Below are 19,899 nucleotides of genomic sequence, written 5' to 3'. Positions count from 1 at the left end.
AAAAAATATATATATATATATATATATCACCCATAATGTCAATGAAATACTGAACTTCTAACAGTACTTTTATTCCATTACTGTACTTCTCACTATACATATCACAGAACTATAAAGTACTTTAAATTCCAAATGATCAAATTAAGTGTACTTTTGGTTGCTGGCTTCTCACAGTCACATTAACCAATTGGGGAGAGCAGTGCATGAATAAAATTAAGGAACACATTATGTAAAACTTAAAAATGGTGTGTTGGTGGTCTATCTCAGGCAAAGAAATCTCTTAACTTTTCTCTGGAATTTAAAATAATTCCAGGTGGTCTTGCTTTTTGGTAATATCTTCATTTCAAGCATCTAACTACCATTCCTAGAGGCTGAAGAGGCATATAATGGGTTTCTTGAAAACAAGCATATTTAAGAAATAGACTAATACATTTTGCACTCCAATATTAGATTTCAAATCATATTCCGGGTTAACCTCTCAAAACACAGTTAATAAAAAATTATCAGTTCAAAACTTAAACAAACCCAGCAGATGCTTATATGCTGAAGTTACCTCAAAGTTTTTTTTGATGTTATTGGAATAAAACAAAACTTCTGGGGTGCCTGCATGGCTCAATCAGTTAGGCATCTAACTCTTGATTTCGGGTCAGGTCATGATCTCAGGGACATGAGACTGAGCCCCAAGTAGGGCTCCACACTCAGGGCCGGGTCTGCTTGAAATTCCCTCTTCCTCCCTTTCCCTTTGCCTCTCCTCCTCCCCTTGCTCATGCTATCAATCAATCAATCAATCAATCAATCAAAATCTTTAAAGAAATAAATAAAACTTCTGGTTTTATTATGAGTGCTTAAGTTTCCATATTCTTGTTCTGTTTTTACTTACTCTTTACACTCTTTGGACACATGGGATGGTACTGTATATTTGCAATCCATGATCATTGTCAATGTTTCACTGTCATTGGCCTCTTGAAAGGGTGGCTGTCCACACACCAACATGAAAAGGATCACTCCCAGACTCCATATATCTACAAATCAAAGACATACTGTTAAGTATTGGGTAAGTCAGAAAACCAAAAGCACTAAGAGCAAAAAGAGACTAACAATATTACTTTATTAGAATAGTGAAAAGCAATTATATCTCAAAGAAAAACATCTAAGAAGAAAAGTTAAGTCTCAATAAGGCAGGGAAGGTATCTGTCTTGTTCACTGTTTTTATATTCACTTCAGCCACATAGTGAATAGTCAATAAATGTTCAGCGAAGAGACAAATCAATTCATTAATGAAAGAACATCATGTGGAAAGTGCCTATCAAGGTTCCCAAACCACTGGACAACAGATGGCTGGCTGTCTTTCTCATATTGCTATTTACCAAAGAAAAAACTAAGATATATTAATACTCTGAGACATGAAAAAGATTTTTGCTTAACATCACAATTATCTCAGGTGTTCTTTACCTCAGTCCTGGTAAGATAACCAGACAATGTAAGTCACAGTCATTTTATAGTTAAGAAAATTAAAATTCAGAGAGAAGAAATATTTCTGTGCTATCAAAGAAATAGACAGGTTATACATCACTTCAGAGGACAGAACTAGGTCTGAAGGTGTAAGTAACAAGGAGACACACTTTGGTTTAAAAACAGCAGAAGCTCGTTAATAAAACACTGGAAGAGACAGTAGGTTTTGTATTTCAGCAAAGGCGAGGCTGTCTAATATTCTGCACAAGACATTCCTGTAGTGATTGTAAGACTGGACTAGTTGACATCTGAGGACACTCTCAACCTTCCTAACTCCTAGGAGTGAGACTAACTCCTACAAGATCAAATAACGCCCATTAGACAAAAATCTCACCAATCAGTTGGGACAATGATGCTTTTTCAAATGAAAAAAGGATGAATTCATTTAGGAAGGGTACCACAAATCATTCATTCATCCCAGAAACTAAAGTATAGGCATGATTACATAAGCATTAATACAATAAGAGATGAATTCAAGAAGCTTTCGACCACAAAAAGAAGAGAATGCAAACCACAAGGACTTTGACACATCTGTTAATACTCAGCTGCTGTTTCCATTTAAGCTTAAACACCCAAATAATGTAGGATCCATATTATTTTCCAGCAGAATTACAACCTGTCAATAAAATATCCTCTTTGGTCCAAACTAAACAAATAGAGCAAGAAGGGCAGAAACCCAACAGTTATACACACTGATTTTTTTTTTGTATGTACAATAAATTTTACTAAGGATGCTTCAATGAAAATTAGTGAAGCAGATGGAAAAATCTATTAAACTTAAACACTACATATGTAAGCATGAAAGGGACTTAAAGATCATTCAGTCCAAACCCCTGGCTCTTCAGTGTCTCCAGGAGGTCTGCCTAGCATTGCTTGTTGGCTGCATACATTATGTGACCTAGAGCCCCAGGACAGCAAGCTGGCTCAGGACTCCACTCTACTCACTGACCCACGTTTCTTTACCTTGATCTTGGAATGCAGATGGCCATCCCCATACAAAGTCAAACAATCTGAGTAATGGTGGCTAGCTGCATCTACTATTTAAATATCCAGTGGGTGGGGATCCCTAGGTGGCTCAGCGGTTTAGCGCCTGCCTTCGGCCCAGGGTGTGATCCTGGAATCCCGGGATTGAGTCCCACATTGGGCTCCCTGCATGGAGCCTCTCTCTGCTCTGTGCCTCTGCCTCTGTGTGTGTGTGTGTGTGTGTGTGTGTGTGTGTGTGTGTGTGTGTGTGTCTGTCATGAATGAATGAATGAATGAATGAATAAATAAATAAATAATAAAAATCTTTTAAAAAAATATCCAGTGAGAAGAATTTATAACACAAATACTAGTTGTAACTTGTTGGGAATTTCAACGGAAATCTATATAGTTGTTTAACTTAAACCCTCTTTGAACAACCTGAACCTATTATTGGTCACCCGCCCCAACTTGCAAGCCACTACTATGAACAAGTGACAATTATAATCATTCTCACTGTAATACATGTGTCCCTCATTTTACAAAGCAGTTATATTTTTAGAAATTCACTATAAAGTGAACTCATCTTTTCACTAATGTTCTTTATAGAAGGAAAACACACATTTTTATTTTTGGTTGATTTATATTATTTTGTGCTATTCTGATTATTTTTAGCTATCTCATCCCCGAAGAAGGGAAGATATTTTAAGTGGCTTGCAATAAAAACACATAAACATAAAAATCAGGGAAGTTAAAATAAAAACTGCCTTCTCTCTTCCATTGTTCAAATATTGACAATGTCTAAAGCTACTACTATAACCAAGTCCAACCATTAATACACATGTATTTGAGATACAATCAGTTCATATCTTTCCATACAAATCCTACAAAAAAATTTTTTTATAAAATGAATTTGGTTACATTATTTCTTCCACCATTTCATGGTTTAACTGGATAAGTCAGCCTGGTTATTTCAGTTTTTTCTTTATACTAAATTGGAGATGATATCTGGTACTGCAATTATACAAAGCTAATGTTCTAAAAGTGTAACAGATAACATAAACATCAACTAATAATTACCTCGAATTCTTATCTGGTTAAAGAAAACTTTCATTTTCTGTTAAATCCCAACCTCAAACAGCAACAAGGAAGTTCAATTATTTGGAAATGTTCTCTTCAGGATCATTTGCCCAAGCAAACTCACACACCACTTGTTAGGAAGTGGTGCATGGTTAGAAGAGTAAAAGGAGAAAAACAACATAAATATATATACTGTTTCTAGTCAGGGTTCAAATAATTTCCAAACACAGAAACGCTTAAAATTTGAGAAATTTAGAAATATGATTCTGTGCCTGATACTTTACATTGCTATGTGACATGATATGAAGCATCTAGAATAGAGAAGAGCAGCAGTGTGACTAAGGGAGCCATTTTAGAAAGGGCAAATGACCTCTCACTGAGACAACGCGACTATTCAAGGGGCTGCTTATTCCATTTATTTATTTTCCAGACTTAATTTCTCTTCTTATTCTACTTTTTAGTATTTGAATGATTTTACGTGTCCACCCTAAAGGCCAAAGGAAAGAGAAAAAAAAAATCACCTAAGTGGTATGACTTTAACCAAGTACTTAAATGTGTCCCCCATCATTAAATGGGAATAGTAACAGTAATGCATTGCCTCTTAATGCTGCTGAGGGCATTAAAGAGATGAAAGTCAAGTCCATGCTGGGTATTCGGGCCAGAGCCCAGCACACAGAAAGCATCCTAAGGAGGCTGCACTGTCCTGCCCTCATGCATCTGTGCCGGGTGGGCACTGTTTCTGAGCACTGCAGACCCAGAGATGAATGGGGACACACCTGCCTTTCCAGGGCTCTCAATTCACTGTGAGAGACAAGCAGCAGGTAAGCTCAAGAAGACACAAAGCCAACACAGACAAGAAAAACTAGTGGACGTGGGGGGAGAGGAACAGGAAAGGTCTCTCAGTAATGCAGCTACAAAAGATGACAATTCATGATCCGGGGTTCCCAGGACAAGACATCTGATATTACAGGACTAACAAAGGCATCAGGACAGATTATCTATCATATTCTCCTCAAACGAGGGAGGGAGTTGGTAGTTGTCTTAATAAAATTTTATTTTTGTGATTATTTTAAAATACCTTTTTCCATTAAAAAAAAAAAAAAAACTTGCTTACAAAACTAAACACTCCCAAGGTACAGATCATACACTCAGCTTGGGATCCACCAAGTCTATAACTGGGGGTAGAGGATGGACAGGGTGAAAGTGAAGAGAAAGAGCACAGAATAGGGACTTTACATTATTTCTATTTTTAAAAATGTTAATGGAATTGTCTACTCAAAGGTACACATGTTAACAAATATTAACCATCTGGAAAATCAAATTTTAATGTTGATACTCCTATCTATGCATATGTTTTCATTTCAGACCCAGCTATAGGTCCTTGGTTAATAAAACTGGAAAAAGAAAACACCACTTAATAAATGCAGTTCCTTTGGTTAAAAAAAACACTTCCAACTCATGGAATTGTGGGAAGGGGTGGAAAGATAATGAGGTCTTTGTTAGTAAAAAGACTGGAAGTTACTGGTCCCCTTCCTGGCAGCTCTCAAGTTAGCTGGAAATAAGATCACAAAAATAAGCACTGACATCTCCTTCACCAGCTAACATTCAGCAGGTCAACTTGTCATAATACAATTTAATTATGCCATTTCTAGGGTTGGAGGTGGAGTTTATACACAAAGGTCATTTTAGGCAGGCTGACAAAAGATCAAAAATGAAAACAAAACAATAAAAGAACATGCTAATGATTAATTTGAAAAAAAGCTACGCCAAATGGTGGGGCAGGGGTTAGGTGGAGGATGATATAATTGAGAGGTTTTCTTAAAAATCATTTCTGAAGTGAATTATCTAGAGAGCAAAAGTGCGAGCAGGGATTAGAAATAAAAATGGGAAGACCAAAAGAAAAGTTTCACGTGGAAACCTCTATTTCTTCCTTCTGGCTTTCTTTTATCAGTATAGCCATCAACCATAACAGAAGCTACCGAATGTTCTAAAATCACTACAGATGAAGCAGGGACCAGCACCTTTTACAACACCACTTAAAACAGGCAGGATTTATGCAATCACTTTTCAGTTCCAACTGTGGTTACTGGCCACTGACATATGACCCAAAACTAATGTAAAAGGCAATGCTTTCTTAGTGCTGTTACACAAACACATAGGTCTCAGGATATTTGTAACTCATATGGATATTCAGAAACCCTAGGTCTACTAATGTGAATTCCTCCCTACACAGTAAGAACTACTTATCTATATTCAACATCACCTAGAACTCTGATTACTGAAGATTCTTGTTCCCAACAAGATCAGTGGTTGGTTCTGAGGGACCAGACTAGAGACCATTCTCCAAGTGGTCTTCTGAACTAACAGGGTTAAGAGTGGGGCAGAAGAGGAATGAAACATTTGATTAAGTCCATGTTTTAGAGTACTTATTATTATTTCTGGTTTTACCAATACTCTGGTTAGAAGCAAAGGTTTATCAAAGTAATAACCATTTCTTCTCTTAAGAAGAAAGTTAGGGGGCAGCCCCAGTGGCTCAGCGGTTTAGCACCGCCTTCAGCCCAGGGCGTGATCCCGGAGACCCAGGATGGAGTCCCACATCGGGCTCCCTGCATGGAGCCTGCTTCTCCCTCTGCCTGTGTCTCTGCCTCTCTCTCCTTCTGTGTCTCTCATGAATAAATAAATGAAGAAGAAGAAAAGAAAGAAGAAGAAGAAAGAAGAAAGAAGAAGAGGAGGAAGAAGAAAGTTAGAATGCATGCCATCATTCATACCTACTTCAAAACACTTCTTTCCCACACCTGAATTCATCTAAATGCCCCCTGAGGGCTTCAAAAATCAATGCTGTCCACACTAAGTTTATCACCTTTTACCCAAATCTATTCATCTCATCTAGGTTCTAGTGTGGTCTTATGGCACCTCCACCTATCCAGTCAAAACCTGGGAGGCACCCAGACTCTGTACCACAGAGTCCTCTGACTTCCTTCTGGAAGTCAGGAAGATCCTGCCAACTCCTGCACATGCCCACAATCCTCCAAGGCTCCTCCTACCACTGACGCTCGACTCTCCCTGAGATCTGCCCAATTGCCCTCCAACCTGGCAACCGAGGCATCACCACAGTGAGCTGTAATTAGATGTTTTCCTCTATTACTCAGAGCTCCTGGAAAGCAGAACCCGTCCCCTACACCCTCAGAAATTTGCTGAATGTCAGAGTGAACCTGAAGCTGAAGAGAAAGGAGTACTTTGGCAAATACTGCTTGGGTCGGGCCCTGCAAAAGGCAGTTGCTCCTGCAGGAGCAGTCACTAGTTATTACTGTCTTTCAGATAAAAGCTAAGAGGGAAAGGAGCTGGAGTACCCGGAGTGGGGGGAGGTGAGGATCAGTGAAGAGAAGCTGCAGTTCGTTTCAGTTAGGGGTTTGACGCCTTGTGCAAACTTGTTTTTTCAATTCAAAAGAAAACAGGAAAAAGTTCAAGAAGTCCAGAGGTTATCAATCATACACTGTGGGATTGCACATGGTCATAAATCCAAACCAGACAAGCAGCAGATACCCTTCCAACTCAGCATTCCTTCAGAAATTGCTTTACAAATCTGATTTTAGTGAACTTTATAGATGAAGAGCAAAAAAAATAGGCCAGGCTAAAATCATGTGATTTCCTTCAGTATGGCCTAATGAAAAGAGCAGGCCTGGGCTAAAGCATCAGAGAGACCTGGGATCAAATCCTACCTCGGCCATGTAATTAGTTATGTGTTCTTAGCCAAGTGATATCTGCCTTCTGTGCCTCAGTTTTCTCTTCTACAAAAGGTGGACACCCCCAGTCATCTGGTAATTTCTGAGAGGGTGTCTGGGGCAAAGAGCCCTACATGTATCACTACAGAATGTACAAGGATGGAGAAAATCCTTACCTCTAAGTATAGGAGACAGGTAGGGAAAAGCAAAAAGAATTTAATACTTTTTATTCCACCTACTTCTGTACTATTTAAATTATCTTACAAGAGCATTCATTTATTGCTTGTTTAAAAAGTAATTAAAATTAGGTGTGCTTAACAGAACATTATGAAGTGTACGTACTTCAGTGGGATAAGCAAAAACATCTTTAGAGCAATGTAAAGGTAATTTAACAAAACAAAACTAAACAAAAAAGCCTACTCATTGAGATAGTGATTCTCAACCTGTGGCCTGGGGACACTTGGTTCTGCAAGTTTTCCTTAATGAATTCATAGACCAATCCTTCCACAGCATAAATAGTTACAGTAGGAATTATTTTAGTTTGAATTTTAGCACAATTATCTTCTTTCAAGGACCAAAAAACCTCTCAAATAATATACACTGGGTCTTGTGAGGCCAGAGAAGGGGCCACATCAGTGCTGCTGCCATTTCACCCTCTACTTCCATGTGTGCTGGAGCATAGCACTCCCAAGGGTTCACAAGGGGAAGAGGACACCAAAGCCAGAGCCACCACAGTGCAACCCACCTCAGGGGCATTCCCAAATCTCCACCTAGCCAAAACAGTTCCTCAAGGCATTTCTAAATACCTGGGTGAGGCAGGAATTCGTTACAAATTCACAGCTTCCCAAAATTATACCTTTAAAAAAAATACCTTGTGAAGACTAAATACTTCCTTTTACACTAAGCTTATGGGAAAAAAATCTTTGGCTTTTGTCTAATTTCATCATAACACTAGCCACAAAGTCTAAACTGTTCATATTTTAGAAATACTTTTAAAATGTGGAAAACAGGGCCATGAGCATGGCAACACGCACACCTTCTTCTATAATAAATTTCAACATGGATGCTCTTCAGAAAGGGGAGCTGCTGCTGTGGATACACAGTGACTGCAGACTTAGTTTTCAGAAGTGATTTCACATGTCAACTTCTTTATTAACGAGATTATGAATGATGCAAATTTCACAAGTCTAACTTTGATCTAGAAAGTAGGAATGCTTAGATCTAGAATCAAATCTAAAAATGTCCAATTCTATTTGTCTAGTCAAACAATATAAACCATGCACACTAAAGAATTGTATGATTAGCATTTTATAAATGTGAAGTCTGCTTGATGCTTTATTCTAATAGGCAGTGGAATATGCTGATGTTTTCTTAAATTTATTCTAAGAACGCTGAGCCTTTTGCGTAAGGCTGAGGTATGCTAACATAAGAAAAATATAAAAGCCATTAAAATATCAGTTAATAAAAATCACCTGCATAGGGACGCTGGGTGGCTCAGTGGTTGAGCATCTGCCTTCGGCCCAGGCATGATCCTCGGATCCGGACTGAGTCCCTCATCGGGCTCCAGGCCCACATCAGGCTCCCCTTGGGAGTCTCTGCCTATGTCTCTGCCTCTCTGTCTCCCGTGAATAAATAAATTTTTTTTAAAAAATCACCTGCATATACCAACTCCCACCGGTTCTCTTTCAAAAGGCACACCATATTTAATGCATGTGGGGGATACAAAATCAAATGAAGTTTATCCTTTAACAGAACACGTTACCCTAGATTGCCCAAAATGTTTAAACTTGTCAAAAGACTTTAACTTTCTCATTGAGGACAAAGAGGAAAAACACTTTAAAATAGTGTATTTGCTGTAATAAGATTCAAAATTCAAACTAATTGGTTCTTGAAATGTTTGATTTTGGTTTGTTTTCCATGCATAACACCTAAACAGGCATGTGGCTGAAAGTGTATAAAACTTATTTTCCTACCTTAAAAAAAAAGTCAGCATGTTTTTTCTTCCTAGGAATTACAATAAACATACAATCCGGTTAGTTCCACATAGGATTATGACTATTCCTTCATATTAAAACTTTAGCTAGAAAGCTCTCTCAAATATAACCATGCATTTCCCAGTGTTTAACATTTATTTTTTTTCAGATTATGAAAAATACATGTTTAGGGGCAGAAGATTCTATCAGCAGCCTGTGGGAGTCCCTCGCACACTCATCAACACCACAGACATTCTTTAATATTAGCCTATTAGACAGGTAAAGATACGATAATTTGTTTTAATTTGTACTGTATTTTCTTTTATTATCCTAATTATTTTCCCCTCATATCCAGCCATTCTGAGGATGTAGTTCTCATTTGCATTCTCCCTATGACTAATGATGTGGAGCATCTATATGTGCTTATTTGCTATATTATGTCTTCTTTGGTGAATTATGTGTTCACATCCTTCATTCATTTTAATATTGGGTTGCCTTTTACTTTATTGAGTTTTGAGAGTTTTTTATATACAATCTCTAGCAATAAAGAAAAACAGCTTTATAAAATGGTCATATTGACTGCATTTACATTATTTCCTGAAAAACAGCTTCAAAAGCTTTTTTAAAAAAATACTGAAGTACAGCTGACATAGTGTTATATTAGTTTCAAGTGTACAACATAGCGATTTGACAATTCTACACATTATTCAGTGCTCATGATAAATGTCACCTTATGTTATTACAATATTACTTGTACTTTCCACTTCCATGACTTACTTAAATCTGTACCTCTTAATCCCCTTTATCTATTTTACCCCTCCCCCCACCCCCCAAACCCTCTGGCAACCATGCATTTGTTCTCTGTACTTAAGAATCTGATTTTTTAATTTTTGTTTTTTAGATTCCTTTGTAAGTGAAAACATATGGCATTTGACTCTGACTTACTTAGCATAATACCCTCTTGGTCCATCCATGTTGTTACAAATGGCAAGATCTCATCCTTTTCTATGGCTGAAGGGTACTCCACTGTGTGTGTGTGTGTTTGTACACACTATATTGCCTTTATCCATTCATCTATCAATGGTTGCTTAGGTTGCTTCCATACCTTCGCTATTGTAAATAATGCTGCAATAAACATAAGGGTGCATAAATCTTTTCAAATTACTATTTTTGTTTTCTTTGGGTAAATATCCAGTAGTGGAATTACTAGACTATACAGTATTTCTATTTTTAATTTTTTGAGAAACTACCATACTGTTTTCCACAGCAGTTGTACCAATAGTGCACAGGGGTTCCCTTTTCTCCACATCCTCACCAACACTTATTTCTTCTCTTTTTGATCTAGCCATTTTGATTGGTATGAAGTGATCTCCTACTATGGTTTCAATATACATTTCACTGATGATTAATGATGCTAAGCATCTTTCATGTGTCTGTTGGCCATCTGTATGCCTTCTTGGAGAAAATGTCTGTTCCTCTGCCCCATTTTTTAATTGGACTATTTGTGTTTTTTGGTGCTGAGTTATAGAAGTTCTTTATATATTTTGGATTTTAATCCCTTAGTGGATTTATCATTTGCATGTATCTTCTAACCTTTGGGAATTCTTTACATATTCTCTATCAGATATGTGATTTGCAAGTATTTTCTCCCTGCCGATGGCTTTACAGCATCTTTCAAGAAGCAGGAGCTGATTTTTACACAATCGAATTTATCATATTTTTCTTTTATAGATCATGCTTTTGATATATCTAAAATAGTTTTAAAAAATAAAGTAAAATAGCTTTGCCTAAGTCAAAGCTGCAAAGACCTTCTATATTTTCTTCGTTTTACAGTTTTATATTTCACATTTAAGTCTATGATACACGTTGAGTTTAAGTCATGTAAGAAACAGATCAAGGTTCATTTTTTGCATACAGATATCTAATAGTTCCAGCAACACTGTTGAAAAAACTAAAACTACTTACTCTTTCGCCACTGAATTGCTTTAGTATTTCCTCTGAAAATCAGTTGACCATATATGTATGGATTTATTTATGGACTCTCTTCTATTCCACTGATCTATATGTATGCCTTTTCATTAATATCATAGTCTTAATTATTGTAGCTTTATACTAAGTCCTGAATACTCCATTTACTTTTAATGTTAGACTTTTCCATATTTATTGGTTTTTTATGTAATTTTTTAATGAACTCTTTTTTCATTTGTCTTTAGATTTCCTCATTGATTTGTAAAAGCTCTTTCTACAGTAAGAATAGTAATCATCTATATTACAAATAATTTCCTTGGTTTCCATTATAATTTCTAAAAAATATGTGCACTATATCCATAAACTATTATCATACCTATCACCTTTTCCTTATGATTCCTGTTTAGAAAGGCCAAGATCTTATGAATATTACTGGGGGGGGGTGCTTAATTCTTTATATACAAATCCCTAATTCACCTAGAATTTATGTTGACACATAACATAGATAGGGATATATCATGCCTTCTTCCTTAAATGTTTAATTATTTCCAGTATAATTTATTAATTCCTCCTCTGATGCTTTCTAATAACGAGGAAGTGAAAACTATTTAGAGCCTGTTTTCCCATATCACTTAAAATTACTAAAGAACCATGCTAACACAGTGCTGTCCTTGGGGGCACTGGTCCTTACTCTAAAGGGCTACAAAAGCAGACACTGAATGAATTTTCATAAATATGTGGCATCACTGTTTGCCAGGCACTGTGGTAGGCGCTGAGATGTAATCATAATGAGACCTTAGGGCTTGGCAATGAAGGGAAAACGTCCAGGAGAGATGGCACTACTAACCTTTGTGTCCCTTGCCACAATTCATCTCTGTTCCTTCATTTGCAGAGAAAGTAACAACCATCTGGCTTATAAAAAGATGGCTCCGTCTTACCCTTCATCCAAGATACCCCTGTTAGAGCTGCTTCCATAACAAGTATGTACTTTGCCCTGCCTCCAAGAGCCCATAACCAGTCCACATGGCCTGGACTCCATGTGGTGAACAAACATCCATATTTGGCTTTTTCTCCTCCCTCCTCCTTTTATTGAGAAATAACTGACATACACCTGTATAACTTTAAGGTATACAGAATGATAATTTGGTTTATACATATTGTGAAATGATTACAACAAATTTAGTCAACAACCATTATCTCATATAGATACAATAAAAAGAAAAATTTCTCCTTATGATGAGAATTCTTAGGATCTGTTCTCTTAACTCTCCTATATACCATACAACAGCGTTAACTACTGTCATCATGCTGTTCATTACATTTCCCGTATTTATTTATCTTGTAACTGAAAGTTTCTATTTTTTTAATAAATTTATTTTTTATTGGTGTTCAATTTGTCAACATAACACCCAGTGCTCATCCCGTCAAGTGCCCCCCTCAGTATCCGCCACCCAGTCACCCCCACCTGCCCGCCCACCTCCCCTAGTTCGTTTCCCAGAGTTAGCAGTCTCTCATGTTCTGTCTCCCTTTCTGATATTTCCCACTTATTTTTTCTCCTTTCCCCTTAATTCCCTTTCACTATTTTTTATATTCCCCAAATGAATGAGAACATATAATATTTGCCCTTCTCCGATTAACTTATTTCACTCAGCATAATACCCTCCGGTTCCATCCACGTCGAAGCAAATGGTGGGTATTCGTCGTTTCTAATGGCTGAGGAATATTCCATTGTATACATAGACCACATCTTCTTTATCCATTCATCTTTCGATGGACACCAAGTCTCCTTCCACAGTTTGGCTATTGTGGACATTGCTGCTAGAAACATCGGGGTGCAGGTGTCCCGGCATTTCATTGCATCTGTATCTTTGGGGTAAATCCCCAGCAGTGCAATTGCTGGGTCGTAGGGCAGGTCTATTTTTAACTCTTTGAGGAACCTCCACACAGTTTTCCAGAGTGGCTGCACCAGTTCACATTCCCACCAACAGTGCAAAGTTTGTATTTTTTGAACACCTTACTCCAATTCCCCCTTCCCCCATCCCTCACCTCTGATAACCACAAATCTGACCTCTTTTTCTGACTATGCTGTTTGTTTTGGTTTGGTTTTAGACTCCACATATGAATAAGATCATACAATATTTATCTTTCTGCCTTATTCCACTTAGCATAATACCTTCATGGTCCATATTGTCACAAGTGGTAGGATTCCTAATTTTTATAGGTGAATAATATCCTATTGTTTGTGTGTGTGTGTGTGTGTGTGTGTATATGTATATATATACACACACACACACAACTTCTTCATTCATTTATCCACTGATGGACACTAACAGTTGTTTCAATGTTTCAATTTCTTGGCTACTGTAAATAATGCTGTTCTGAACATGGAGGTGTAGGTATCTTTTTGAATTAGTATTTTTCCTTTCATTGGATGTATTCCTAGTTTACATTCTAACTAACAGGGCACAGGGGTTCCCTTTTTCTCCATATCCACGCCAGCATTTGTGATAACAAATGTCTTTTTGATGATGGCCTTTCTAACAGGTATAAGGGGTATCTCCTTACATTGTGGTGTTAATTTGTATTTCTCAAATGATTAGTGACGCTGAACATCTTTTCATGTACATCTTCTCTGGAAAAACGTCTATTTAGGTTCTTTACGCATTTTTAATTAGATTATTTGGTTTTGCCACTACTGAGTTGTAGGAGTTCTTTATACATTTTGGATATTAATTACTTATCAGATACATGGTTTGCAAATATTTCTTCCCATTCCATAGGTTGTTTTTCACTTTGTTGATGATTTCTTTTCCTGTGCAGAAGCTTTTTTCTTTGATGTAGTCCCAGTTGTTTTTTATTTTATTGCTTGTCCTTTAGGTGTCATATCCAAAGAAATCATTACCAAGACCCATGTCAAGGTTTTTCCTGTTTTCTTCTAAGAGTTTCATGGCTTCAGGTCTTACATTAAGTTTTTAATCCATTTCAAGTTAATTTTTGTGAGTGGTGTAGGAGGGGTCAAGTTTCATTCTTCTACATGTGAACATCCAATTTTCTTCAATTTATTGAAGACAGTATCTTCTCTTCAATGAGGATTCCAGGCTCCCTTATCAAATATTAGTGAATGTAAATGCTTGAGTTTTTTTCTGGGCTCTTGATCCTGTTCCATTGGTCCATTTGTCTGTTTTTATGCCCAAACCACTCTTCTACAGGACTAGAGCTTTATAGCAGAGCTTGAAATCAGAAAGTATGCTTCCTGCTTTCTTCTTTCTCAGGATGGCTTTGGCTATTTTGGGTCTACTGTGGTTCCATATAAATTTTAGGAATGCTTTTTGCTATTTCTGTTAAAAAAAAATCTTTGGAATCTTGATAGAAATGGCAATGAATCTACAGATGGCTTTTGGTAATATTGACGTTTTAACAATATTAAATTCTTCCAATCCATGAACACAGGCTTCTTTCCATTTATTTATTTATTTGTTGTACCTTTGATATCTTTCACCAATGTCTTATAGTTTTCAAAGTAGAGCTCGCTTTCAAAATAGATAGGCTATATGTTTCTAAGACTTTTTCCATTTCTTTTAGGTTGTCTAGTTTGTCAGCATATAGCTGTTCTAGTATATTGTGTTTCCATTTTCCTATGTCTTGAGAAACTTTCACTTCCCCTTTAATTTCTTCTTTGATCCACTGATTGTTCAGGAATATCATGTTTTTGAGTTTTCAGTTATGATTTCATTGTTCTTTCTCATCTTTGCTATCAGTGGGCCAACCTCTAAAAAGTCCCTAATGTTACCTACTTATGGGAAGGCTCAAAATACTAATTTACTGAACTTGCTAGAATTTTATGTAAAATTAACTAAATAAGGATCCAAGTGAGACCCTGAATGAAAACTACAAACAAAATACATGAACTTTTACATGGGCTTAGGACAGCCCATTTCAGCATTCCAGGAGCATTTGCTTGCTTCATGGTGCTCTGCTATGGAACAACTCAAGAACTCATCTAAAGAAAGTGATCAATAAATATTTCTCTAAGAGGCACTGATAGCTAAGGATGCTGAAATTTGTTGCTCTTACATGAAGTAACTCAAGAATGAAGCCTTAGAAAACTTCGTCAACATGGAAAGCCATCCCCTTTCATCTCCTGACACCAGCCAGAAGGGTCAAAAGTCAGAAACAGAACACAACTTCTCTAACTACTTTTGCCTCGGTTTACTAATGAATTCATTTTGATACCGAAGCTGGACAGTAAATCCAAAAATTTTTTATCAAGCTTTTTATTGACAACTTGATAATATGGCTATCCTTGGACAGATAACAACATATCCTACCCACAAACTGATGACTGAGAACAAAATTAGGATTAATCTAAAACCACCAGGATGTAATATATTTAGCAGACTGAAGATCGTGCTGTCACAACCAGAAACAAAATGATAACTTGCTGAAACCTTGTTTTCAGGGCTTTGGAAGCAAAAGAAATAAATGAACTAAAATACCAGAATAGGGATGAGCCCTTTCTAAGAGCTAGGCAGAAATCCAAACAAGAATCATGTGACCTTGGGACTTTCAATGGATCACAAAAGTTCCTAAAAAGATTAAACAAAATCAACTTATACTATACCTAAAAGAAAATTTTCTGTATGTCAACTTTTTAGAAACCTGAAAAATAGGTAAATTTAGGAAAAATATCACTAATCTGAAGCAAGAATATAAACTTGTAGTGGACTGATATTTAAAATCTCATCTATCGGGGCACCTGAGTGGCTCAGTGGTTGAGCCTCTGCCTTTGGCTCAGGTAGTAATCCAGGGGTCCTGGGATCCAGTCCAGCATCAGGCTCCCCACAGGGAGCCTGCTTCTCTGCCTCTCTCTGTCTCTCTCATGAATGAATAAATAAAATCCTCAAAAATATATAAAAAATAAAAATAAATACAATTTTTGTATCAACCAATTGGTATTTTATACATTAGTTTCCTAAGAATTTGTTAAGCCAGTTTCAGTCCTCTAGAAACTACTTACCACTGAGTACAAAACTGAGAATCACACCTTGGAAGATGGGGATCACACCATCTGAGAAGCTTCCTTGCCATCTACTGAAGCTCCTAATTCATGTTAAGTCTCTTTAAACTGTAACAAGGACCTCCTAATGTCAGTGAATAGTCAATACATACAAACTGTTAATAACACAAAATGGGCTTACAAAAAAAAAAAACCCACATATCAAACACACCAAATATCTACAAATTAATTCTCTCTTTTTTTTTAAGATTTTATTATTTACTTGACAGAGAAAGAGCACAATCAAGGGGAGTGGGAGAGGATGAAGCAGGCCGAATTACACTTTGCAAACACCAAACAGGGAACCCAATGCGGGGCTCAAACCCAGGATGCTGGGATCACAACCCAAGCCAAAGGCAGACACCTAATCAATTTAGCCACTTAGGCGCCCCTAATTCTCTGACTTTAAAAAACAAAAAACAAAAACATACCATATCCCCAATGACTTGATCTTCCTTTTGGAAGAAGCCCTGTCTAGAAGCTTACTTTTAATTTTCTATTACAAACTTCCAAGTTATAACTAGGAAATTTAAAACACAGTAAGGAAAATAAGAGATCTAAATAAGAGATCTAAATGTATAAAACAAAAAGTCAAGTAGCCAAAGGCACAAAAATAAGGACACTATTCTTCACCTATAATTTATGCTCCAAAACTTATTTCAAAACTGCCCATGTTCATCCTTCCTCTCAAAGTTGTGGGCACACTTTCTACTCAGCCCAGCAAGCCTGCAAGATCAGATCCAAAAAAGGGGCTTCAGAGTGGTCATATGTTATAACATGCCTGAAACTGCAGCTCTGCCTCTCCATGAAGAGAGGAACCACGGCTTCCATCAGACTCACAGTGAGTCCAGGACACATTAATATTTATCCAGAAAGCAGTGAAAAGGAGCGCCAATGTGAGCAAGGACATCAGGAGGGACCATGGGGTCAAAATTACACTTTGCAAACAAGTTTAAAAGAATGTACATTTTCATTTCTTTAGTTCATCTCTGCAATATTTACTCATTTAAACAAACATTAAGACCTTGTGGTGTTTACCAGGTGATAGGGATGGGACTTAGATAAATACATAAACACACAGTTCTTTCAAAGACCTTACTATTGAGCAAGGGGCACAAGTGAGCCAACTGAAATGAGCAAGATCTGGTGTCATCCCATCCAATTCCAAAGGGAAAAGGCCATCAGGGCATGTGTCCCTTACATCATCCTGTTTTCAGCCATCTACAACCCCTCCCTTATTTCTATCTAGTATACCTACTCTGTGCCTGGCTGAATCCTAGGTGCAATTTAGATGTATCTACAAAGAGCATCTCACTCCACAAAGTCTTGTTCTCCTATTCACTGGACAGTGCCACAGATGCTGAGGTCCTACAATGTTTTCCCTAGGTTCCAAGGTTTAAGATAATTAAATTAAAATTTTATAATATTAAATTAGGCACTGCTCTACACTATACTAGATATGATTTTAAAGACATCACTGTAATGCTAATCAATAAAAACTAGGTAAGATAAGTCAATGCTTTTCAAAGAAAAAGTAGGTTAGATAGAAAATGGGTTATAAAGAATGACTGGAAGAAGACATTTAAAAACAGCAAAGACATGTATTTGGAACCACAGTTGGAAGGAAGTACCAGTTCCATAGTACATCTCTGCTAATTAGCTTGGCTTAGCTCTATGGTGCCCTGTTCTATGTCTGCTCTCCATCTTTCTCCACCAAAGTCTGTATCAACATGTGAGGATCTGACTGAGAGAAGCCACAGCCCTTGAAAGAAAAAAAACACACTACTATGTATGTTAATGTGCCCGTGAAAGCATTTCCCAGGCAGCTGCTCCGGGAGTCATGACAACTCCAGGACCACACAGGCAACTTCCCGACGTGGAGGGACAGTTTCCCCAGAAACGGAGACATGTCACTAACAAGTCCCAACAGGCCATCTCAGGGCAAGAACAAGAGCGCAATTGAGAACAGCACCTGTATATCAATACAGTTTTCATCAGTTCTTAAAAACACTACAGTGACTTTGCTCAACATTTGAGTTGTTTGTCCAGCAATGTATATTGTGACTAACAAGATTCCAAGTTTATTGTGTTGAAAGTTTGTGCTAACTACTGATTTTTTGTTTTGCAAACTAGTCTTTCTTCAACAGGTTTACGCTTCTGCACACACACACACACACACACACACACACACACCAAACAGATCTGATGTTTTCAACTCCCTAAAGGCTTCCTGTGCTATAACCTGAATAGAAGTAGATTCAGTTTCTGTATTTCTGTGTTAAGACGGCTATTTTAAGTGTTTTATAAAGTTCTTCTAAAGTTCCAAGAAACCAACCAGTTACCAAATAAATATTTTCATTTGTTTTTATCTAACTTTAATTTTAAAAAAAAGAAATCGCTACTTTAGAAGCTAACCTATTTCCTACATTCTGAAAGTTAAATACAACAACAAACATGTGTGAGAAAAACACAAGAGCAAAGTTCTTGGGCCTGCCCCACCCTCCTGGTTCTTTCACAGCAGCCAACATTTCAGAAACTCCCCTGAGGACAAATTTCCAAACACAAAGCAAGCACCTTGAAAGGAAAATGAGACCATGATCTTTAAATACCCTTTGGCACCGCAGAAACCTGATATAGTGTGACCACCCCCAAAAGGGTCACTGACAGTTGTATCTGATTGAAGACTGACTTTGTGTCTGGTGTTGAGCTAAGTACTTCCATGTTGTCATTCATCGAACTCCTTCAACAATCCTAAAGGCAGGAACTATTACTATCCTCATTTCAGATGGAGGTAACAGAGACCACAGAAGTGAGTCACGTGGGGAAGATGCGGCGCTGAGGCCCTCCACCTCTGGAGGAGAGGGCTGGGCCTGGCCAAGAGGGTCGCAGTGGGCAAGAGTGGCCTAAGCAGAGGGAAGGGGACAGAAGAGCCCAGAGACATGACTGGACATGGAATGTGACTAACATCAAGAAGGTAGTGCTGTTAGAGCTGAGCAAGCAACTGAAAAAAGACTGGGAGGAAAAAGTGAGCGAGGAAATAAGGAAGCCAATCTTGAGGGCCATGCTGGCCTCTGTGAGGACTCGGGTGTTGACAGGTGAAGGAAATGTAAGTCTTTAAAGTGTTCTGAGCAGTGGAGAGATATGCATATAAATTTTAAAAGGAACTGATAAGCGTATTTTTCTCTTAAGAGTGGTGACTATCTAAAATTGCCACCTCCTAAGGAATTCCCCCTCTCTTCCAGCTGTTCCACAGGATAATTCCTTACCTACTCTTGCCCAAAGCCCCAGGACTTCCTGTCATCTGCAACTGTCAATATCTGAAAACAAGCAGCATGGTACAAATGACAGGAAACCTGCCTCTAAACTCACTTCCTTATCTTCTTTCAAAAATGCACAGTTATGTCAGTCAGCCCAATTTCCACTTCCTCACATGAAGTACCAAAGACTCAGAGCTTGGGCGCTAATCTGAAAGTATATGAATAGTAACTTCCAGTTTTTATTCTAGTGGAACCTAGGTAAATCAGTCCTGTACATCTTTGTCTTTCCACACAGGCTTTGAGAGGACAAACCCAAGTCTAGTGAGCGGCAGCAAAACCCCTTAGAAAAGTGTGAAGGTGCTATAAATCTT

The 19,899-nt window shown here is 37.6% G+C and overlaps 1 protein-coding gene across 5 annotated transcripts in view; it reads right to left on the bottom strand.

Annotated features, from left to right (window-relative positions):
• SNRK (SNF related kinase) overlaps positions 1-19,899 on the bottom strand; it is a 58,464-nt gene that overhangs the window by 14,216 nt on the left and 24,349 nt on the right. For all 5 annotated transcript variants that reach the window (XM_072793557.1, XM_072793561.1, XM_072793560.1 and 2 more), the window contains one exon: positions 881-1,022. In XM_072793557.1, coding sequence (XP_072649658.1) covers positions 881-1,022 — 142 coding nt within the window. The remainder of the gene's footprint in view (positions 1-880; positions 1,023-19,899) is intronic.

The sequence above is a fragment of the Canis lupus genome, chromosome 22, assembly GCF_048164855.1.
Source record: "Canis lupus baileyi chromosome 22, mCanLup2.hap1, whole genome shotgun sequence".
Lineage (NCBI taxonomy): Eukaryota > Metazoa > Chordata > Mammalia > Carnivora > Canidae > Canis > Canis lupus.
This window is presented reverse-complemented; position numbering and strand designations above follow the sequence as displayed.